The sequence below is a fragment of the Pseudonaja textilis genome, chromosome Z, assembly GCF_049901715.1.
Source record: "Pseudonaja textilis isolate UNSWEBS1 chromosome Z, rPseTex1.2, whole genome shotgun sequence".
NCBI classification, from domain to species: domain Eukaryota; kingdom Metazoa; phylum Chordata; class Lepidosauria; order Squamata; family Elapidae; genus Pseudonaja; species Pseudonaja textilis.
The window spans coordinates 2,105,856-2,129,437 of record NC_142008.1 but is presented as its reverse complement, the minus strand read 5'-3'; the positions used below and the strand labels follow the sequence as shown (position 1 = coordinate 2,129,437).

The 23,582-nt window shown below is 44.9% G+C and overlaps 1 protein-coding gene across 1 annotated transcript in view; it reads left to right on the top strand.

The window, feature by feature from the left end:
• WNT9A (Wnt family member 9A) overlaps positions 1–23,308 on the top strand; it is a 39,172-nt gene extending 15,864 nt beyond the window's left edge. Inside the window, exons 2-4 of the mRNA XM_026720299.2 lie at positions 5,986–6,245; positions 8,861–9,123; positions 13,664–23,308. Of these exons, the coding sequence (XP_026576084.2) occupies positions 5,986–6,245; positions 8,861–9,123; positions 13,664–14,137 (997 nt within the window). The 3' untranslated portion in view covers positions 14,138–23,308. The remainder of the gene's footprint in view (positions 1–5,985; positions 6,246–8,860; positions 9,124–13,663) is intronic.
• Positions 23,309–23,582: the final 274 nt, after the last annotated feature.

Genomic DNA, 23,582 nt, shown 5'->3' with positions numbered 1-23,582 from the left:
GACCCTGCAAGGCCTCCTGCTCCAAGAGGCTGCGCCGGCAAAGACTCATTTCTGGCGGAGTTTGGGGGAGAGAGAGAAAGACTTCTGCGGCTTCTGCTGCTTTCCTTGCATGAAGCCAAAAGTCTCTCTCTCTCTCTCTCCCCCTCTGAGAACGGAGCTGGAGACAGTATCCTGAGATCCCAAATAAAGAACAATCAATCGGTAGGAAAACGGGCTGGGGAATTTTCCTGCAGACTTTTTGGGGGATTTTCCCAGAGCTTGCTTGCTTGCTTGCTTGCTTGCTTGCTTGCTTGCTTGCTTGCTTGCTTGCTTGCTTTCTTTCTTTTTTTCTTTCCTTTCCTTTTCTTTCTTTCTTTCTTTACTTTACTTTTTTCTTTTCTTTCTTTTCTTTCTTTTTCTTTCTTTCCTTTTCTTTCTTTCTTTCTTTTTTCTCTCTTTCTTTTCTTTTCTTTCCTTTCTTTCTTTCTTTCTTTCTTTCTTTCTTTCTTTCTTTCTTTACTTTTCCTTTTTCTTTCTTTTCTTTCTTTCTTTTCTTTCTTTCTCTTTCTTTCTTTCTTTCTTTCTTTCTTTCTTTACTTTTCCTTTTCTTTTCTTTCTTTTCTTTCTTTCTTTTCTTTCTTTCTCTTTCTTTCTTTCTTTCTTTTTCTTTCTTTCCTTTCTTTCTTTCTTTCTTTCTTTCTTTCTTTCTTTCTCTCTTTCTTTCTTTTTCTTTCTGGTCTGCAATATTTAAAATGATGAGTTTGGTGGTCCCTGAGGTCCAAAAGGTTGGCGACCCCTGCACTAGGACACCAAGATCCCTCTCGCAGTTACTGCTGTTGAGCCAAGATTAGGTGGGACCTGGTTCAGTAGATCTTAGAGTCCCAGTGGACAATCACTTAAATAGGAGCCAGCCGTGTGTTGCAGCCACCAAAATGGCCGAAGGCAATCCTAGGCTCCGTTGACTGAGGGACAGAATCAGGAGTGGGATTCAAAAATTTTAACAACCGGTTCTGTGGGCATTGCTTAGGTGGTGGGCATGGATTGGTGGTCATGTGACTGGTTGGGCGTGTCCAACTCAACTTCACGCACATCAAGGCACGCATCTCCTCGCCTGGGATCTCGTGACTGTGGGGATGCTGCAACAGTCATAAGTGTGAAAAAGGGTCATAAGTCACTTTTTTCAGTGCCATTGTAACTTTGAATGGTCCCTCCACATAAGCAAAGTACCAGCAAAGGAGGGGGAAAAAACTCCAGAGAAGTTCCTGAGACAGGAAGTCTAGTCCTGCCAAGAATATAATAAGGGTTAACGGTGAGGCAGTTTCTGTAAGCAACACCAGAATGTTTCCTTCCTGCCTTCCTTACAGGATTAGCCCAGTAATTCCTTCTAACAACCGGTTCTCCCAACTGCTTAGAAGGTTAACAACCGGTTCTAGCAAATAGGCGCGAACTGGTAGAATCCCACCCCTGGATAGAATCAAGATCGTGTGAAGTGTTAATACCACTTTATAAAGCCTTAGTAAGACCACACCTAGAGTAATGCATCCGGTTCTGGTCAACATATTATAAAAAAGCTGTTGAGACTCTGGAAAGAGTGCAGAGAAGAGCAACCAAGAGGATTAGGGACCTGGAGGCTGAAACATATAAAGAACGGTTGCTGGAACTGGGAGGGTCTAGTTTAGAGAAAAGGAGGAGGACAGGAGACATGATAGCAATCTTGCAATATTTGAGGGACTCCTACACCCTGTTCTCCAAAGCCCTTGAAGGCAGGACAAGAGGCGACGGATGGAGACTAATCAAGGAGAGAAGCAATTAATGAGAAATTTCCTAACATTGAGAACAAGTAACCAATGGAACGACCGGCCTCCAAAAGTTGTGGATGCTTCAGTACCGGAAACTTAAAAAGAGAGAGAGAGAGAGAGAGAGAGAGAGAGAGAGGAGGGAGGGAGGGAGAGAGAGAGAGGTTGGGTAGCCATTTGTCTGGAATGGTATATAGGATCTCCTGCTTGAGCAGAGGGTTGGATTAGATGACCTCCAAACTCCCTTCCAACTGTCCTGAAGGATCAAGTCACCTGCTCCGCGAATGAAGCATCCTGGCTTCTCCAGTGGCCAATGATAGTCTGTAAAATTGGCCCAGTGGATAAAACTCTCTTTTTATCATCTTTCTGGCGCAAACCATGTTTTAGCTAGAGAATTCAGGAGGTCCAACTAACCATCAGGAGTAGCTTACTCCTCGGAGAACCGCTCCTCCCTACTTTTTAAAACCACCCAACTCGGTTGTCATCACTACAACCAGGGGTGGGATTCTACCAGTTTGCACCTATTTGCTAGAACTGGTTGTTAACATTCTAAGCAGTTCTGAGAACCGGTTGTTAGAATAAATTCCTGGCCTAATCCTGTAAGGAAGGCAGGAAGGAAACATTCTGGTGTTGCTTACAGAAACTGCCTCTCCGTTAACCCTTATTACACTCTTGAAAGGACTAGACTTCCTGTCTCAGGAACTTTTCTGGAGTTTTTTTCCCCCTCTTTTGCTGGTACTTTGCTTGTGTGGAGGGACCATTGAAAAAAGTGACATGACCATTTTTCACACTTACGACGGTTGCAGCATCCCCACAGTCACGAGAGGCCAGGCGAGGAGATGCGTGCCTCCATGTTGGCCACGCCCAGCCAGTCACATGACCACCAAGCTATGCCCACCCAATCACATGACCACCAAGCCACACCAACCAACTAAGTCACCCCCACAGAACCGGTTGTTAAAAAATTTGAATCCCACCCCTGACTACGACATGTACCTTGGGACCTCTGTGTCTTCCAGGTAGGTATCTTGGTTATTTGCCCATCGCAAAGAACGGGGTCCATTGCTGGTCACCCCTCCTATAAATGCTGTTTACGGGGCCCACAAAGTTTAGTTCAGTTTTATTGTCATTGCACCTCGTACAATGAAATTAAATACCATTTTCAGATGACTACGAAAATAAACACAAACATCCATCCTTCACATTCTGTGCAATTGACTGGAAACCCCCTGATATGGCAGGTTTTGGCAACCGACAGGCACGGTGCATCTGATCCGTTGGCTTTGATGCTTCCTTGATGCGTGAAACTATGACTGGTAGTCCTCCACTTACGACAGTCATGACCTACTCTCTCCACCCCTGTGGTCACCTGACCATATTTCAGGCACTTGGCAATTGGCCCGTGATGACGGCTGTTTGCACCTGTAAATCACGTGACCCCGATCAATGATGTTTTTTGCCAATATCTAGCATTATGTTTATTTATATATCCAACACACGTTCCTCCTCCTCTTTTAACTCCCCCCACCCATAACGACAACCCTGTGAGATAGATTGGGCTGAGGGAGAATGACTGGTCAAAAGTCACCCAGCCAGCTTTCATCTTACAGATATTCAGAGGTGGAAGGGACCTTGTAGGTCATCTAGTCCAACCCCCCCGCCCAAGCGGGAGACCCTACACCATTTCTGACAGTCCAGTCTCTTCTTGAAAGCCTCCAGGGATGAAGCTCCCACAACTTCCAAGGGCAACTTCTGTTCCATGGGTTGACTGTTCTCACTGTCAGAAAGTTTCTCCTTATTTCCAGGTTGAATCTCTCCTTGTTCAGTTTCCATCCATTGTTCCTACCTAAGGCAGAACTAGAACTCCCCGTCTCCTGGTGATTGGCCCAAAGTCACCCAGCCGGCTTTCATGCCTAAGGCGGGACTAGAACTCACCGTGTCCTGGTGATTGGCCCAAAGTCACCCAGCTGGCTTTCATGCCTAAGGCGGGACTAGAACTCACCGTGTCCTGGTGTTTGGCCCAAAGTCACCCAGCTGGCTTTCATGCCTAAGGCAGGACTAGAACTCACCGCCTCCAGGTGATTAGTCTATAGTCACTGAGCTGGTTTTTATGCCTAAAGGCGTAACTTTAATTAACTTACAACCATTGCAGCATCCCCATGGTCACATGATCAAAATTCAGACGCTCACATTTATGACGGCTGCCGTATCTTGGAGTCACATGACCCCCTTTGGTGACCTTCTGAAGAGCAAAGTCAACGGGGAAGCCAGCTTCATTTAATAACCATGCAGTTTATTTAACCGTCGGTGGGGTTTCACTTAACAACGGCTGCAAGAAAGGCCACATAAGGAGGCAAAACTCACTGTTTTGCTTATCAGTGGAAATTTTGGGCTAAATTGCCGTCGTAAGTCGAGGACAACCCACCCCTAAGGAAGGAGGGCTGAGGAGAGGCTTCCAAATGACGTGTATTTTTTCCATCCCAATTTTTTGGCTTGTATTTTCCTTGTTTTGGCACACAAAAGAACCCCGTTTCTGGGTTTTCCCCTCGAAGGAACGTCCCCGAGTCTTGATATATTTTTACTGATTCTCTGCCCGCCCGGCCCCGGCCTGGACACCAGCCTGGAAGCTGCTGGCAATTAAGCCAGGAATCTTGGTTAATGGGAAGTCCTCCAGTGTTAACCACTCCAGCTCCCTGTAGCCCTAGCAGAGGCCGGTTTCCTTCCATGCTTGTGCAAAAGTTCTCATTTATTTTCCTGGAACGCCACCTTGCCAAGAAAGCCCCTGACCCGTAACGGCCGAATATGAATATTTATTTTCATAGCATCATTTGCTGGAAATTGGGAACCTCTGCCCAACCTGTTGGAACCCGGGTGCTGAGTTCAAATGCTGCCAGCAGTGCACATGCTTAGCGCTCGCCGGGTCGTCGCTTCTCGGTTTTGCAAGTGCAGAAGCTCCGCCCACTCTTTCCAAGAAGGCGCTCTATATTCCATTTGCCTTCCCTATTGGCTAAGAAGAGAGGAGTGGATGTGGCTTGGACACAGCAGCCAATCAGTATCGAGGAATGGTTTCCTACCCTACTAGAATTCTGTAATGGACAAACCAGTACTGTTTTTTTAACCCCACTCCTGCCTCTCTGGCCACACAACTCTTTTTCTTGGAGGTCTGTAGACTGGAAAACAGAACTTGCATTCTCGACTTACAACCTTTTATTTAGTGACCGCTCAAAGTTGCAACGGCACTGAAAAAAACATACCACGTGACCAGTTTTCACACTTATGTCTGCCGCAGCGTCCCCAAGATCACGCGATCAGAATTTGGGAGCTTGGCAACTGACTCATATTTATGACGGTTGCAATGTCCTGAGGTCATGTGGTCCCCATGTGACAATCAAAGTCAGTGGGGAATTCACTTAACAACCGTGTGATTAACTTAACAACTTCAGTGAAAGCATGAAAAGGCATGAAAAACAGCTGGGTGGCTTTGGGCCAATCACCAGGAGACGGTGAGTTCTAGTTCTGCCTTAGGCATGAAAATTGGATGGGGGACTTGGGGTCAGTTACCAGGAGACGGTGAGTTCTAGTCCCACCTTAGGCATGAAAGCCGGCTGGGTGACTTTGGGCCAATCACCAGGAGACGGTGAGTTCTAGTCCCACCTTAGGCATGAAAGCCGGCTGGGTGATTTGAGGTAAATTGGAGGAGGATTAGATACGTTCGTTGCCTTGAGTTATTGATCAAAATAATAAAAGTGGGATAGAAACAAAAGGAGGGACTCGGTGGCTAACAACGCTGTGCTTGTCGATCAGAAAGGTTGGCAGTTCGGCGGTTCGAATCCCTAGCGCTGCGTAATGGAGTGAGCTCCCGTTCCTTGTCACAGCTTCTGCCAACTTAGCAGTTCAAAAGCCCGAAAAAAAAAATGCGAGTAGGAAAATAGGGACCCCTTTGGTGGGAAAGGAACAGCCTTCTATGCGCCTTCGAAGGCGTTTAGTCATGCCGGCCACATGACCACGGAGACGCCATCGGACAGCGCTGGCTCTTCGGCTTTGTAACAGAGATGAGCAGCGCCCCCTAGAGTCAGAAAGGATTAGTACATATGTGCGAGGGGAACCTTTACCTTAGAAACAAATAAACAAACAAACTTTTGTAAGGTTGGCCCGTCCGATTTAGGGACGGTCTTCGGACGATTCATTCCCGTTTCCTTTCTCTCCCCAGGTTGACGGGCAGCGAGCCTCTGACCATCCTCCCCCTCACCACGGAAATGGAGGAAGCGGCCGTTAAGGCCCACTACAAGGTCTGCGACCGTCTGAAGCTGGAAAAGAAACAGCGCCGGATGTGCCGGAGAGACCCCGGCGTGGCCGAGACCCTCATGGAAGCCATCAGCATGAGTGCGCTAGAATGCCAATACCAGTTCCGCTTCGAGAGGTGGAATTGCAGTCTGGAAGGGCGCTACAGGGCCAGCCTGCTCAAGAGAGGTTAGTGGAGGAGGAGGAGGAGGAGGGCGGCAGGTAGTCCTCGACTTACGACCGGAGGAGGACGACAACGGGGGGTCAGGACCCAACTAGGGAACATCATCAATGCTAGAAGGGAGTGGGGGTGTGGAGAGGAAGAGGAGAAGGGGAAGGAGGAGAAGGAGAAGAAAACAGCTCCTGTAGGGTCCTTGGTTTTCTTGCGGACGTTACATGATCCAGCTAGCTAATATCATCAGGGCAGGAAGGGAGGAGGAGGAGGAGGAAGAGGAAAAAGAATAAAGGAAGAGGAAGAAGGAAGAAAAAGGAAGAAACGGAAGAGCAAGAATAGGAGGAGGAAGGAGGAGGAGGAGGATAAGCAGAATCAGCAGAAGCAGAGGAAGAGGAAGAGGAAGAAGAAGAGGAGGAGGAGGAAGAGGAAGAAGGAGAAGAAGAAGAAGAAGAAGAAGAAGAAGAAGAAGAAGAAGAACGAGAAGAAGAAGAAGAACGAGAAGAAGAAGAAGAAGAAGAATGAGAAGAAGAAGAAGAACGAGAAGAAGAACGAGAAGAAGAAGAAGAAGAAGAAGAAGAAGAAGAAGAAGAAGAAGAAGAAGAAGAAGAAGAACGAGAAGAAGAAGAACGAGAAGAAGAAGAAGAAGAAGAAGAAGAAGAAGAAGAAGAAGAAGAAGAAGAAGAAGACGACTGCTACTACTATTATTACTGTAGGGTCGTTTTCTTGCAGACGTTTCATGATCCAACTAGGTAATATCATCAGGGCAGGAAGGGAGTGTGGTTTACAGGGTGGAGGAGGAGGAAGAAGAAGAGAAGGAAGAAGGAGGGAAGAGGAAGAAGAGGAAGAGCAAGAGGAGGAAGAAGAGGAGGAGGAGGATTGTGGGGTCCTTGGCGCTCTCTGAGGTTGGTGGTTTTCTTGCAGACGTTTCATGATCCAACTAGGTAATATTAGCAGTGCTATAAGTGAGGAGGGAAAGAGGAGGAGGAGGAGGAGGAGAAGGTGGAGGACTGTGTGGTCCTTGGTGATCTCTGAACGTGGTTATTTTTTTACAGACATTTCATGATCCAGTCCCATAACAACATCAGTGCTAATGAGTGCGTTGTTTATTGCTATTTACCTACAGGAGATTGCCCTGCCGATGTTGGCGGAGGTGTGATTATCTCCTTGGTACTTCCTTGATTAGGATATTATTTTCTGCTTGATAGTTTCTCTGGTGTTAATCCCTGCTTATCTGGGTTTCTCTTTCTGTGGAGTTCTTGGTGGTCTCTGAACTTGGTGCTTCCCTTGTGGATGTTTCATGACCCAACTAGGTAACGTCATCAGTTCCAGGAGGGAGGGGTGTGTGGAGACGAGGGAGGAGGAAGAGGAAAACGACTGTGGGGTCCTTGGCGCTCGCTGAACATGGCTGTTTCCTTGCAGATGTTTCAGTGCCCAACTAGGTAACCTCATCAGTGCTAAGCAGGGAGGGGAAGGTTTTCTTTCTGTTTATCTAGGTAGTCCTCGATTTACAACTATTCATTTAATGACCATCCGGAGTTACAACCGACCCAAAAAGGGGATTTATGACGTGGATTCCAACCCTCTGCAGTCCTGTGACTGAACTTGCGCACCTGGCAACACAGCTGTATCCACAGCCGTTTTTAACATCCTGTGGTCTTGCTTGCCAAAAATTGGTACTTACGTCTAGTTTTCCGCAAATTTGCACCCTTCACTGCATTTATCAGCCTGCTACACAAAAACTGCAAAGTGTTTTAACCTGTTTTAAGGCTGCTACAACAAATGACTGCAATGGGAAGACTTGGTTAACAGTTGTTTGATGATGATCAAAATCAAGAGTTTTTTGACTTTGGCTACCGATAGCCAGGGAATTCTGGGAGTTGAAATCCATCCGTCTCCAAGCATGCTGGCTGGGGAATTCTTGGAGCCAAAGTCTACTCACCTACAAACATGGTGGCTGGGGAATTCTGGGAGCTGAAACCCACCTGTCTTAAAGCATTCTGCCTGTGGAATCCTGGGAGTTGAAGTCCACCCATCTTAAAGCAAGCTTGCCAATGAATGCTGGGAGTTGAAGTCCACCCATCTTAAAGCAAGCTTGCCAATGAATTCTGGGAGTTGAAGTCCACCCATTTACAAGCATGCTTGCTGAGACATTCTGGGAATTGAAATCCACCCGTTTCCAAGCACGGTGGCTGGGGAATTCTGGGAGTTGAAGTCCACCCATCTACAAGCATGCTTGCTGAGACATTCTGGGAATTGAAGTCCACCCATTTACAAGCATGCTTGCTGAGACATTCTGGGAATTGAAATCCACCCGTTTCCAAGCACGGTGGCTGGGGAATTCTGGGAGTTGAAGTCCACCCATCTACAAGCATGCTTGCTGAGACATTCTGGGAATTGAAATCCACCCGTTTCCAAGCACGGTGGCTGGGGAATTCTGGGAGTTGAAGTCCACCCATCTTAAAGCAAGCTTGCCAATGAATTCTGGGAGTTGAAACCCACCCATCTTCAAGCTTACTGGCTGAGGAATTCTGGGAGCTGGAGTCCATCATATCAAAATTATCAGGGCTGGGCGATTCCACTCTAAGAGAGAAGTTCAGTGTGCTAACAGCATTGTCATCTTCCTCCGCAGGGTTTAAAGAAACTGCCTTCCTTTACGCCATCTCTTCGGCGGGGCTGACCCACGCCATGGCCAAAGCCTGCAGCGCCGGACGTATGGAGCGCTGTACTTGCGACGAGGCCCCCGACCTGGAGAATCGCGAGGCGTGGCAGTGGGGTGGATGTGGAGACAATCTCAAATACAGCAACAAGTTTGTTAAAGAGTTCCTTGGGAAGAAGTCCAACAAGGACCTGCGCGCTCGGGTGGATTTCCACAACAATTTGGTGGGAATGAAGGTAAGTGCTCACGATGGTTGTAGGCTGTAGTTGGGGAGAAGTAGAGACACCCCCCCCCCGAGGGACTGGAGAAGGCTGCTAGGTAAAGATTGTTGAGGGCCACCCAAAAATCTAGAAAAGAGATCCCCACACTTGGCCACTTTAAGACTTGTGGGCTTCAACTCCCAGAATTCATAGCTGGCTGGAGAATTCTGGGAGTTGAAGTCCACAAGACTTGAAGTTGCCAAGTTTGGAGACCTCCGATGGAGGCAAGGTTGGCCGAGCACCTTGCTTTCATGAAAAAGTAGGAGAAAGAAATATTGGAAGACATGGTCATGTTTGGCTTCTACAGCTAATCTTGGTCATTGGTTGATCAAAGATGTGCTTTTGGGTTGACTCTTGGGAAGTACCTGGTCAGATGTTCTTCAGGTACACCCATGACTACGGTCATTGAGTCTTCCTCCTCCTCCTCTCCTTTCCTTCTTCCTCTTCCTCTTCTCCCTCTCCTTCCTCCTCCTCCTTTTCCCCTTCCCCCTTCTCCCCTCCCTTCTCCTCTCTTCCCCCTCCCCAGCGTGCTTCCATCAAGCAAATTTAATGGGGAAGTCCAACTCACTTAAAGACTGTGTGACTCCCTTAACAACTGCAGTGATTTATTTAATGCCAGCGGCCAAAAAAAGGTCATAAAATCGGACGGATCTAAATGAATTGTGTGGGGAAAAAAATGGCCCTAAGTCCCTTTGTTAAAAAAAAGTGCCATTGTAACTTCAGACGGTCACTAAATGAATTATTGGTAAGTCAAAAATGACCTGTTTTTTTGCTTGGGGGTCCTGCATTCAACTCGGTGGATGAGTTGAAGCGCACCCAATTTGCAATTTCCTTCCCTGAAAGCTCAGCTCTTCTCGGGATTAAGGAATTTAGTAACGCTCCAGAGAGACGGAGTTAAAAATGTCAATTTTAATGAACCTCAGCAGAGCCCCAAGAGAGCCTTTTCTTCTTTTTAATTAAAGTTTTTCCTGAACTTCAAGTCTACCAGAAGATTTTAATGCCCTCGACTTTTCATTAAGGGGGTACCAAAAGAGAATGTGACCGAGAAGGGGGAACGGAGGAAAACAGAGGAATTACAGCAAGCAAAGGAAGAAAGGAAGAATTCAGAGAAGGCCCCAAAGTGCTTTTTTTCAAAAGGCAAGCGGACTTTTTTGAAGATGTTTCACTTCTCACCCAAGAAGGTTCTTCAGCTCTGACTGGATGGTGTGGAATGGAGGGATTTATATTCCTTGCAGACAAAGCTGGTCATTTGCGTCCTTTTAGAGGGTCCTTGAGGCCTCTTGGAGGTTTATCTGCGTCCTCAGGGTCACCTGAGTGGTGCAATTGAATGGGGATGCTTCTTGGAAGTGCTGAAACATCCTGCAGAAAGCACAGCTCCACAACACAATCCTGTCAACAGTTCCAAGATAGCTCCACACTCCTTTGCACTACTCGGGCGATCCTGAGGACACAGGAAACCTCCAGGTGGCCTCAAGGACTCTTTAAAAGGATGCAAATGACCAGCTTTGTCTGCAAGGAGTGTAAATCCTTCCATTCCCCGCCGTCCAGTCAGAGCTGAAGAAGCTCCTTGGGCGAGAGGTGAAATGTCTTCAAAGAAAAACCAGAAACTCTAGTTGCCCCTTGAAAAAGGCACTTTTGGGGCTACCATAACCTGAGAATCTCTAGGGGCTTCTAAAAGCAATCAGACAAGAGCAACAAAGGAGGCTAAAAAACCAAGAACAGTGGCAGGAATTCTAATTTAATGTCTAGTTTAATGAAAAGAAAAACTAGGGGGGGTGGCATGATGGCAGTCTTCCAATATCTGAGAGGCTGCCCCAAAGAAGAAAGGGGTCAACTTATTTTCCAAAGTATCTGAAGGAGAACAAGAAGCAACGGATGGCAACTAACCAAGGAGAGAAGCAAGCTAGAACTAAGGAGAAGCTTCCTAAATGTGAACAATTAACCAGTGGAACAACCTGCCTCCAGAAGTTGTGGAAGCTCCAACACTGAAGATTTTCAAGAACAAGATCAAACAATCATTTGTTTGAAATATTATGGGGTTTCCTGCTTGACAGGGCACTGGACTAGAAAACCTTGAAGGTCCCTTCCAACGCTGTTATTCTATTATTCTGAATAAAATAGAAAACAACCACTGGGTTTTATATCACTCGTGTCTCATTCTTCCTGCTCTTTAATCCCTTCTTCTCCTGCCCTGAATGGCTCCTATGTAGAGGCAAAATTGCTTTTTAAAAATCCGATCCTTATAACAAAGCCAGCCCCTTCTTCCCCACTGCGAAATCCCTTAAAGCAAGCAAAAAGTTTTGCAGAAGTCCTGCTAACTAATTACCTCGCGTTGCATGCCAGATAAACTGGTCTTGGCACCGGGAATTGAAATCCATACTGTAAAGAGATGTGGGGTGGGGTGAGGGGATTTTAATCTGCTCACTGCCAGCTTGCCATCCGAGACCAAGAATGTTGCAAAAAATAAAATAAAAATAAAAATGGAGAAGGCAGGAAGGATCTGTCCAGACGTTTCTTGCAGCATTTGGCGAAACGTTGGCCTTCAGGGAAGTTGTATTATCCAAAGGGGGTTTTTACACCGCAGAAATTCAGAAGCAAACCTCATTACTCATTATTTGTCCAAAGTTACAACGGTTTTGAAAAAAAAAAAGGGACTCATGGACAGCGTTTCACACTTATGACCGTTGCAGCCATCCCCGTGGTCACGTGATCAAAATTTGGACGTTTGGGACAACTGACTCGTATTTACGACAGTCACGGTGTCCGGGGTGTGTGTGGTTTCACACGATCCCCTTTTGCAACCAAGCAAAGTCAATGGGGAGCCCAGATTCGCTTAACGACCATGTGAGTAAATTAACAACTGCAATGATTCACTTAGTAACCGTGGCAAGAAAGGTCATAAAACAGGGGGGAAAGTTCACTTAACAACCGTCACTCTTAGCCAAAGGAATTTGGGGCACCTCAATTGATAAAAGTGCCAAATTTGCTCACCCCGATCTAGTCCAATGCCAACTCAGGGTCAAAATCCACACACGCATCTAAGCCTCCCGGAGTCACCAATGTGTAAATGGGGTAGCGATATACAAGTGTTTAATAAATGAATTAAAAGGAAGTTTTGGAAAAGGAAAGCCAGGGAATTGAGCATGGACTTCCAATTTTTGGAGAGAGTAGAGAATAGAAATTACCAACAGAAGCAGTGGTGGGATTCAATTTTTTTTACTGCCGGTTCTGTGGGCGTGGCTTGGTGGGCGTGGCAGGGGAAGGATACTGTAAAATCTCCAATCAGAGGCAGGATTTGCCAGTTCTCCAAACTACTCAAAATTTCCGCTACCGGTTCTCCAGGGATTGGTTGGCTGATAACCTGGATCACAGCAGGTAGTCCTCAAGTTATGACTGGACTTTTGCTAGTGATTTTTTCAAAGATATAATAGACATCGCCCTTCCCCACCAAAAGACACCCAGATTTGAAGTGATGCTGTGGGCCCTTCCCGGTTACATGATCGCATTTGGGAGAGATTGGCAACCAGTCTTCTTTCCTTCCTTCCTTCTTTCCCTCCCTCCCACACTCCTTCCTTCCTTCCTTCCTTCCTTTTTGGTTATTAAAAATGGTTGCTTATTACAGATTTTTTTTCTTTCTTTCTTTCTTTCTTTCTTTCTTTCTTTCTTTCTTTCTTTCTTTCTTTCTTTCTTTCTTTCTTCCTTCCTTCCTTCCTTCCTTCCTTCCTTCCTTCCTTTTTGGTTATTAAAAATGGTTGCTTATTACACATTTTCTTTCTTTCTTTCTTTCTTTCTTTCTTTCTTTCTTTCTTTCTTTCTTTCTTTCTTCCTTCCTTCCTTCCTTCCTTCCTTCCTTCCTTCCTTCCTTTCTCTCTCTCTTTCTCCTTCTCTCTCTCCCTCCCTCATTCTCTCCATTTTCTTCTTCCTCTCCCTCTTTTTGTCTCTTTCTTTCTGTCTCCCTTTCTGTCTTGTCTCTCTCTTTCTTTCTTTTCCCCTCTCTCTCAAACTCTCTCTCCCTTTTTCTCTTTCTCTCCCTCTCTCCCTCATTCTCTCCATCTTGTTCTTTCTCTTCCACTTTCTGTCTCTCTTCCTTTCTGTCTCCTTCTCTCTCTCTCTCTCTCTCTCTCTCACTTTCTTTCTCTTGCTATCCATCTTGAAACAAAACAATTCTGAGTGGCTTTACAACTGTTTGCGGCATCCTTCAGCCATCACGTGACCCGGATTTACAATGCGTTTTTTGCTGGCATTTAACCACAAGAATTGGAGAGGCCACTGGGTCCGCTTAACGACCATGGATTTGCTTAACAACCCTATCGATTCGCTTTATGACCACTGCAAAAAAAAGTTTCATAAAATCAGGTTGGCCTGCTTAACGAGAGGCAGGACTTAGGACTGTAATTTTGGGGCCCTCTTACAGCCACAGGGCTGGGAGTATCTGCAGTCATGAACATTTGATGCCGTAACATTTTTTCTTGTTTCAGAAATTCTTTCGTTTGTTTTGTTTTTCCTCCCTCCGCAGGTCATCAAAGCTGGAGTGGAGACCACTTGTAAATGCCACGGAGTGTCCGGCTCCTGCACTGTCCGGACATGTTGGCGCCAGCTCTCTCCCTTCCACGAGATCGGCAAGCAGCTCAAGCAGAAATACGAGATGGCCCTCAAAGTGGTCAGCACGACCAACGAGGCCACGGGGGAAGGGGACATCTCCCCAGCCAAGAAGTCCATCCTGGGCCACGGTGACCAGATCCCCAGGACTACAGATCTGGTTTATCTCGACGATTCTCCGAGCTTTTGCTTGTCTAGCCGATTCTCCTCCGGGACGTCCGGCCGGAAATGTTACAAAGACAAGAACTGTGACAGCATCTGCTGTGGTCGGGGACACAACATCCAAAGCCGCGTGGTCACTCGTCCGTGCCAGTGTCAGGTCCGCTGGTGCTGTTACGTGGAGTGCAAGCAGTGTACGCAGAGAGAGGAGGTTTACACATGCAAGGACTGAAGGAGTTGTGTCCGACGAGCCCCAACTTCGGGGACGGATCCTCCTGGCCCCTTTCCTCGAGACAAAACAAAAAACAACGGGGACGCCCGGCGCGATGGCCGAGCACTACCCGACGTGATGGAAGCACTTTGAAGGGGTCCCGTGCCTTGCTGACCCAGTCTCTCCCTCAGCAAAGAGATTTCGGACGGCAGCACCAATGGAAGACCCCTTGCGATGTCCAAGATGGCGGCTTGGAGACCGGGAAGGAATTTTTTTTTCTCTTCTTGACGACGACGCGGAGGCTGAATTGTCCACCTTCCGTGTCGCCCTCCCGAGAATTCTCTTGGACCTGGATGGTTCCACTTCGTTTTGGGAGAACCCCCATTTCCTGAAGGCCTTCAACGGCGGAAGATGTTCTAGGGGAAGAGGGCCTTAGAAGGAATTTTTCTTTTAAAAAAAGAAAGAAAGTAATTTATGGAGCTTCCGGCCTCCAGAAGGCCCAATTCAGAAGCCTACGTCCCATTAGTCAGTCGCAGAGGTCACTTGCATAAGGACGGTTCCTCAAACGTTCCTCCTAACAGCTTGTTGTAGCAGATGGTGAAGATGTGGGTTTTTGTTTTAAAATTTTATTCTTATGTGCCCTCGGCTTCTCTTTCTTTGCTCTCCGTTGCAATCCACTTGGTGAATTTGGGAAACCACTAGCGACAAAAAGAGCCTGAGATCTTCTCAACTGGTGTTTTGATTCCTTCGGTGATTTAATTAGGACTTCTTCTTCTTTTTGCCCCAATTTCTCTCTTCTTATGACTTCAGTTGGCACCCGGGGCTGCTTCAAAACCAGCGTGACGTCCTGGCTGGGAATGCCATTTGGCGCTCGGCCTTCGGAAAACGGAGAAAACACATCGCCTTCGAGACGACGGATGAGGCTTCGTTTTTTGTTTTTCACACGTCCGGATCAGTCCAAGAATGCGTGTCTCTCGAGGGTCACATTTCACCCGCCTTCCTCCGTAGCTGATGATATTCTCTGGGGCTGATTAAAAGCCTGTTTCTTTTTTTCTTTTTTTTTTAGAAAAGCCCCAAAATGACTTAAACCACTAGAAAGCTGCACGTGTTAGATGTAAAGCAGCCAGCAGCCAATTCTTGTTCCTGTAGGTCAGAAGGGAAAATAATAATATATATATGGAGAAATATCAAAATGGCAGGCTGGATCACTTGTACAGGTAGTTCTCGACTTACAACTGTTTAGTGCCCAAGTTAACAAAAAAGGCACTGAAAAAAGTGACCTACGACCATTTTTCACACTTACGACCGTTGCAGTATCCCCCATGGTCACGTAATCAAAATTAAGATGCTTGGCAACTGACTCGTATTTATGACAGTTGCAATGTCCTGGGATCATGTGATCCTCTTTTACGACCTTTAACAAGCAAAGTTAATGAGATTCACTTAATGACCATGTTATCAACTTTAATAACTGCAGTGGTTCACTTAACAGCGGTCACAAGAAAGGTTCTTAAAACGGGGCAAAACTCCCTTAACCACATGAATTTTGGGCTCGGTTGAAGTCATAACTTGAGGACTATCTGTACAGGTGTGATGGTCAACAGAGCATTCTTCTGTCATGTGAACTGGGGAATATTACAAATATTCAACTTTTTATTTTTGCTTCAAGATGGGACTTGGATGAACAGCTGATAAATTCCTGGGTGAATCGTCCACGCGTGATGGGCAGTTGATTTTAAAACCGGTGCAAGTGTTGCATTTTATTTTATTTTTTGTCCTGGGGAATTGCAATTTGACCCGTCGGAGGAGCAGAGCAGAAATCTTAGAATAACATAGTTGGAAGGGACCCTTGGAGGTCATCTATTCTACTCCAATTCCCTCCAACGTTTCTTGCACATTCTCGTCTGGGAAATCATCCCTGCTCTCAGGCCCAATTTTAGGGGTGTTTTGAACAAAATAATAATAATAATAATAAACAGTAGCAGCTTCTATCAAAGCTGTCCTTCTTGGGAATGGATGAATTTGGAGGAGGTGATGACCTGGGGAGAATGAAGAACGAGAGAGTGGCTTGGTTCCAACATTGGTGGGATGGGCCCAAGATGGATTAGAGGAGTGACCGATAGCTCCTAGCTTTGGGACATTGCTTGTAACAGGTATGAAATACATCCATGAACTGGTCTCAGGTCTGATCGTGGCCTGATGTAGACCATTCCTGAAGCTGTTTGCCCAGGAATCTCTTCGCCCAAAGGACCCCCTCTAGCTCCGTGCAACGGATTGAGAACCAAACGAAGACTGAAAAAGACTCTTTATTATTTCAAGGGTGGAATAGGAGTCTATCTAGATACGTTCCGGTGCCCAGGTCTAAAATATTGAACGTTTATTTATTAAGCTTTGCAGAAGTTTGTATGGTTTCCATGTGGTATTATGAAACGGGGCCTCTCGTATGAACATGTGAGTACTCCGGGTTTTTATTTTGGGGAGTTTTTTTTTTTTGCACGCTGGTATTTTGAACCCGGATTCCCGAAGGGACTCTTTTAATTTTTTATTTTTTTCCAACACTGTAAGGCCTGACCTTTGAGCAAGCTGCAGCCTCATTTTTCTTCCTTTTCTTTTTTTTCTTTTTGATCAATGTTATTTGGAAAGAGAGGGTTTCGGAGCGACTTGGAAGACTGTCTGGAAGTCTGGTTTTCATTTAGCTCTAAGCCCAGCGGTGGGTCCTGTTTTTGACATTCCTCCTTGACATTGGAACAGCTCCCCTCGAGGGTTTTGGGGGGAGGATTTGGGGGAGAAATGGGGAAGGGGAAAACTGGAGAAATGGGACTTGTGAAGTCCTTGGTGTTCACTGAACTTGGTGGTTTTCTCGCAGACGTTTCGTTGCCTAGCCGGTGATGTTCATGAAATGTTTGCAAGAAAACCGCCAAGCTCAGACACCAAGAATCCCATAGTCCTCCTCCTCCTCCTCCCCCCCAAACACTTCTCCCTTTAACACTGATGATGTTCCTTAGTTGGGCCATGAGACGTCTGCAAAAAAACCCACCAAGCTTCTTCCTCCTTCCCCTTCCCATCCTAATCTTCTTCCTCCTCCTCTTCCCAAACACCACTTCCTTCTAGCACTGATGACAGCCCCTAGTTGGGTCATGAAACATCTGCAAGAAATCCACCAAGCTCAGGGAGTACTTAAAGACTCCACAGTCGTCGTCCTCCTCCTCTTCCTCTTCCTCCTCCTCCTCCTCCTCTTCTCCTCCCACAAGCACCTCTCCTTTCTAGCATGAATGACGTTCCCTAGTTGGGTCATGAAAGATCTTCCAAAAAAATGCATCAAGCTTAGACAGCAGCCAGGACCTCTCGGTTCAATCCCGAGCAACAAATATTCTTTCCTTTTGTTAGACACACCTCGTTTTGGGCTATAGCCTTCATTTTTGGAGAAGAAGCGTGGAGGAGAAGTCCCAAATTCCCCTTTCCCGTTAGTGGGAATATTCTTGGGCGCTTGGCCAACCAGAGATATCCAGAAATGGGAAGATCCTTCCATACATCCAGACCCTTCTGTCAAGTTATTTAAAATTATTTAAATTTATGGAGCGGTGGTGACTTCAAAAGTCACTTGCCCATGGCTGCTTCTCAACATTGGGAAATCTTGATACAATTTTTCTGCTTGATGAGGTAAAGAGAATAATTTTTCCTCTGGGCCACTATCTCAGATACCTGGTCTAAAGATGGCTTATAGAAGATCTTGCAGGATTTTGAATGCTCTTGGGATTGTAGAAATCTCATCTCAGTTTTGGAGATGGCCTTGCTTGATTTTTGAAAGCTGTGCCTGAAATTACAGGTAGTCCTCGGCTTATGTCTGTTTAGGGACCGTTCAAAGTTATGACAGCACTGAAATATCTGACATGACCATTTGTTCACAGTTACGACTTTTGCAGCATCCCTATGATTGCATGATCAAAATTCAGAAGCTTTGGCAACTGACTCATACTTACGACCGCTGCTGCGTCCTGAGGTCACGTGATCACCTTTTGTGAATTTCTCATAAGCGAAGTCAATGGGGAAGCCATTGATTCACTTAACAGCCAGATTACTAACTTATCAACTGCAGGGATTTACTTAACAACAGTGGCAAGAAATGGGGCAAAACTAACAAATGTTTCACTTATCGACAGAAATGTTGGGCTCAGTTGTGGTCGTAAGTTGAAGATAACTTGTATCGACCAAGGTTCACTGGAGAATGCTCACATCCTACCCAGTTAGGATCCTGGTTTAATCTGTTTCAGTGTTCTGCAGATGCCAAGATTACGAGCTTAACCTTGCATTTAAGTTTCTCCTTCTAGCACAATCGTAGATTAGGAACCCCTTGTGAACGTGTTTAAAAGGCAAACAGGCCACCATCTCATCTCAGACATTATCAGAGTTCAGGGAATTGGGTTACAGGAAGTTGAACCAGGGAGATGATGGCTTTCTCTGTTAACTTTCTTTCTCTAAAGGAGTCTTGGCAACTTTCAAGATGGCTGGACTTCAACTCCCAGAATTCCTCAGCCAAAATGCTGGCTAGGGAATTCTGGGAGTGGAAGTCCACACACTTTAAAATAGCGAAAGTTGACAAACCCTGTTTAAGAAATGTCATATAAGCTTGCAATCCTGGAGCAATTGTACCCCAAAACAAATGGGTCAAACAGTTCATTTTTAAATAGATTTTTACTTGTCCAGGCTTGGCACAAATCTCTCCTTGGGAGGGAAACAACGAACTGGTGAAATTCATACAACTTGCTAAACCTAGATCACGGAACATAGCTATTTCTGTTGTGAACCATAACTAAATTGACCAGACAGGCTGAGTTTGCACCAAAAGCTAAGCCAGCATGAAATTAATGTAAATATGTTCAGGTGCCGGATCTTTAACCAATCCAGTTGAACATGTTGCGTGAACCAAGGTATCATGTTTTTTTTAAAAAAAATGCAACTGTGGATTGCAAGAATGATGCTTATTCTAACCAGTATGCATAAGATTACAGGTAGTTCTCAACTTACAATGGTTCATTTAGTGACTGTCCAAAGTTATCATGGCACTGAAAAAAGCATCATTGTAGCATCTCTATGATCAATGAGATCAAGATTCAGACTCATATTTGTGATGGTCACAGTGATCCAGGGTCATGTGATTTGGGGCTCAATTTTACTTCTAAGTCAGGGACTACCCTATAAACTATATGTATATTTCCAGTCAGGCCGTAGCATTCAGGGGCTTTTGTGTATCAGCATCAAAATATTGTCAGTTTTGATTATTTGCTAATTTGCTTGCTTGCCCAAGGAATATGTCCCAAAATTGAAGGCGATAGATTTGAATCTTTTTTATATATGTAAAAAGGAGACTATTGCATTACAGATGGCCCTCGACTTACAACAATTTGTTTAGTGACCATTCAAAGTGAAAAAAGTGACCGTTTTTCACACTTATGACCGTTGCAGCATCCCTACGGTGATTGAAATTCAGACGCTTGACAACTGACTCGTATTTATGATGGTTGCTGTGACCCTGGGGGTCGTGGGAAAATCCGTAGGAAAGCCAGATTCCCTTAACAACCGTGGGACTAACTTCACCACTGCAGTGATTCACTTAACAACGGTGGCAAGACAGGTCGTAAAACTCACTTAAGAACTTTCTCCCTTAGCCACAAATATTTGTGGTTGTAGTTATGATCATAATTTGAGGACTACCTGTACTGGAAGATTGCTGGCTGTGATGCTGAGCTATGGGGTAATTGTAAAATACTGTTCTTTTTATTAAAAAAAAAATTTGGGGGTTACAGAGACATATTTCTGATGCAAAACCCGTGCAATTATGGGATGTGCTTGGTTTTAGTTGCGCGACGAGTGTGATAGTGCTAGAGATCGGCAATTCTCACAGATTGTACTGCACACACTTGTGAAAGGAGAGAGGTGGAGGTGTGAACGAACTACTGACAGGGCAGGTTGGGGTTTTGTATAGTTATGCACGCACTGAAGCCAGAGTGTTTCTGTAAGTATTTTTTTGTTTTAAAGTATTTATGTGAATTTTAATGGAGATACTATTGCTTTCCTGTCCTATGTTGTAAATAATAAGGGTTTCTTTTTTCCTCCTGTGGTTTTTGTGAAATATATATCTATAGCTATATCTATATATGAATAGTATTGAGGCACATGCATACAGAGTAAAAAGGCAAGTAGTTCTCAACATACAAAAATTCACTTAGTGACAATTCAAAGTTACAACGGCACTGAAAAAAGCGACTTGTGACAATTTTTCACACTTACAACCGTTGTAGCCTCCCCGTGGTCATCTGATCAAAATTCAGATGCTTAGCAGTTGGCTCACTTTTATGACGGTCACAGTGTCTGGAGATCGTGTGATCCCCTTTGCGACCTTCTAATAAGCCAAGTCAATGGGGAAGCCAGATTCACTTAACGGCCATGTTTCTAACTTAACAGTCGCAGTGATTTAGTTAGCGACAGTAGCAGGGAAGGTTGAAAAAAAAGGGACAAAACTCATTGAACAAACGTCTTGTTTAGCAACAGAAATTTTGGGCTCGATTGTGGTTATAAATCAAAGACCACATGTATAATCTGCGTGCTATTAATGAAGGTGGTGCTTCTGAGACCCTTCTGAAGTTCCACCTCCAAAACCATCATCTAACATGGTCCATGACGAGAGCTGCGTCTCTGTGAGGAGCACCAGAACTTCTACCCTCATTTAAAGTGGAGACTTTACTGAGAATAACCCACTTGGGTTATTCGTTTCTAGGTTGGTGACCCTCCAGAAACCACGTTGCCTTCAAGTTCTAACCATCTCTTAAACGTCTACCACCATACATGATTCAATCCAGCTTTTCATGGCTCCACTGATCCTCCAAGTCAAGGTTTTCGTTTATGGTGGTAGCTCTCACTTAAATGTGTGCCTTAGATCGGGGGTCTTCAGGCTTGACAGCTTTAAGACTTGTGGACTTCAACTCCCAGAATTCCTGAGCTAACATGACTGGAGGAGGAGGAATTCTGGGAGTTGAAGTCCACAAGTCTTAAACTTGCCAAGTTTGAAGACCCTTGCCTTAGATCCATAAACCATCCAAAAATTGTCTCCAGAGTGTAGACTTCGATCAGATATTTTTGGCTTTTCCCTCAGTCTCATCACATTGTTGTCCAGTTCAAACTGTCCCACCGATTCATCCCTTAAGGGGAGAACAGCCAATATATATATATATGTGTGTGTGTGTGTGTTATTCATATATATATATATATGTATATGTATATGCATATGTATATGTGTGTGTGTACGGTATTCGGCTTAAAAACCTAAGAAAACACACACACGCACACTTATATATATATTTGTGTGTGTGTAGCTGTGTAGTTATATCTAGATCGTGTGTGTGTGTGTGTGTGTGTGTGTGTATTTTTGTAAATGATCTAACTTTGTGGTCGCTTTGCAAAGGTTGGATGAGAAGAACACACAGAATTGTCCTCATCTACTCCTGAAATAGCGAACGAGAAATTCAAAAGTGTGAGCTAGTGTGAATGTGGCATCTAATGTGTGCAATAAATCCTAAATCTCTACTGGTCAGATATAGAACATAGAATCCTAAATCTTAGAACTCTTCTGGTCCAAAGCTCTGCTCAAGGCAGTAGCCCATTTACCATCTTGGTCAAATTGTTGTCCAGTCTGTTTTTGAAAACCTCCAGTGATGGAAAACCTGACACATTTAGGAGGCAAGCTGATATATATATATATATAAAATATATTTATGGTCCCATCTGTCCATCATGGTTCATTTGTCCACCATGGTCCATCTGTCTCCTAGGTAAGCCTATTGTGACTCCACAGCACCTACCTTAAGAAGGATTGGCCTTAAGTCACCTTGATAGTTTCATGCCTACATCAGGACTAGAACTCAGAAAACAGAACATAGAATGATAGTGTTTTGGAAGGAACCTTGGAGGTCTTCTAGTCCTTAGGGTCTCTTGGCTTCTAGAGCAGTGCCTTTAACCACTACACCGCACAGATGTAGGTCTCACAAGACTAGGACCCGTTTCTTTTGGTAAGCAACCTATCTTGCCAAGAGCAGGGGTCTCCAACCTTGGCCACTTTCAGCCTTGGCTACCTTCAACTCTCAGAATCCTTTGCTGGCTGGAGGATTCTGGGAGTTGAAGTCCTCCAGTCTTAAAGGTGACAAGGTTGGAGACCCCTGGCCTAGAGCATTGAAACTCCAAGACACCCCATATACAGGCCAGATTACTCCAGAACGGGATGAATTCTGCCCGATCCCAAAACCTACTCTACCATCTATGTAAATGCAGAGAACGTCCTACTTTTCCCAACCTGGATCCCTCAGCTATTTTAATAATCCCAGTTCTAGACCAGCGGACAGTTGAAATTTCTAGACCCAGAAGATAGATTCAGGTTGGTTGGAGGCTTTTTTCCCAAAGTGGACTTCCTTTTTGATTTTCTGTGAAGACGTTTCACTTCTCATCTAAGAAACTTCTTCAGTTCCTCAGAACTGAAGAAGCTTTCTTGGGATGAGAAGTGAAATGTCTTCTAGGAAAAACATAGTCCAGTTGCCTTTTGAAAAAAAAAACATTTTTGGGACAACCGTGGCCTGGATGATGGAGAATCTCCATAGATGTTGGTTGGAGATGTTCTTCTAACAATTCTCACTGGAACGTCATTGTCACGCTATCTTATTTAATGCTTATTTCAGTAATTTCTCCAACTTGGGGCCTGCAAGTTTTCTAGATCAGCTTGTAGGATTCTGTAAATTCTGAGTAAAGATACTTCATTTTCTGTTTTTGGTATGCATTGATTCTTACTCTTCTTTTTCTTTTTCTTTCCAAAATTGTATTGGGGGCTCACTGACTTTTATCACTCCTTTACCCCCAAGTCTTGTCAAAAGGCCATGAATATGGACTTGAAGATAGGTTGCACACACTCGTGAATGGGATTCCTTCCGAGGAATCAACATGTGAAGGATTTGTAGTATTTTATTGTCCGTGAATTTTGGGGTGTTTAATGCTTTGTAAGGTAGCCTAAATTATTTTCTCTCTACCTCATATGTACAGCTTGTAGGTATGAATCGGATTCTTGAGTGACTGTGGAGAATGTATTTAAGTTATTTAACAACTTGGTATAACAATGGAGAACAAAGGAGACAATAAATGTATTTTAAATTATACATTTGTGAGTTTGTGTTCTGTGCGGCTGAGGTGGGACCATTTTACAACTTAAGGAAATTTTGCCCAGAAAAGGGGGCAGGGAGTATGCTCAGCTTCTAAAACAATGGTTCTCAACTTGGGTGGACTTCAACTCCCAGAATTCCCCAGCCAGAAGGCAGCATTCTGGGAATTGAAGTCCATCCATCTGCCAAGGTTGAGATTCATTATTCCAAGCAATTGAAGAAAAAGAACTTTTGTTACAAGGGAAGATTCCTGTTGTAGGTAGAAAGTT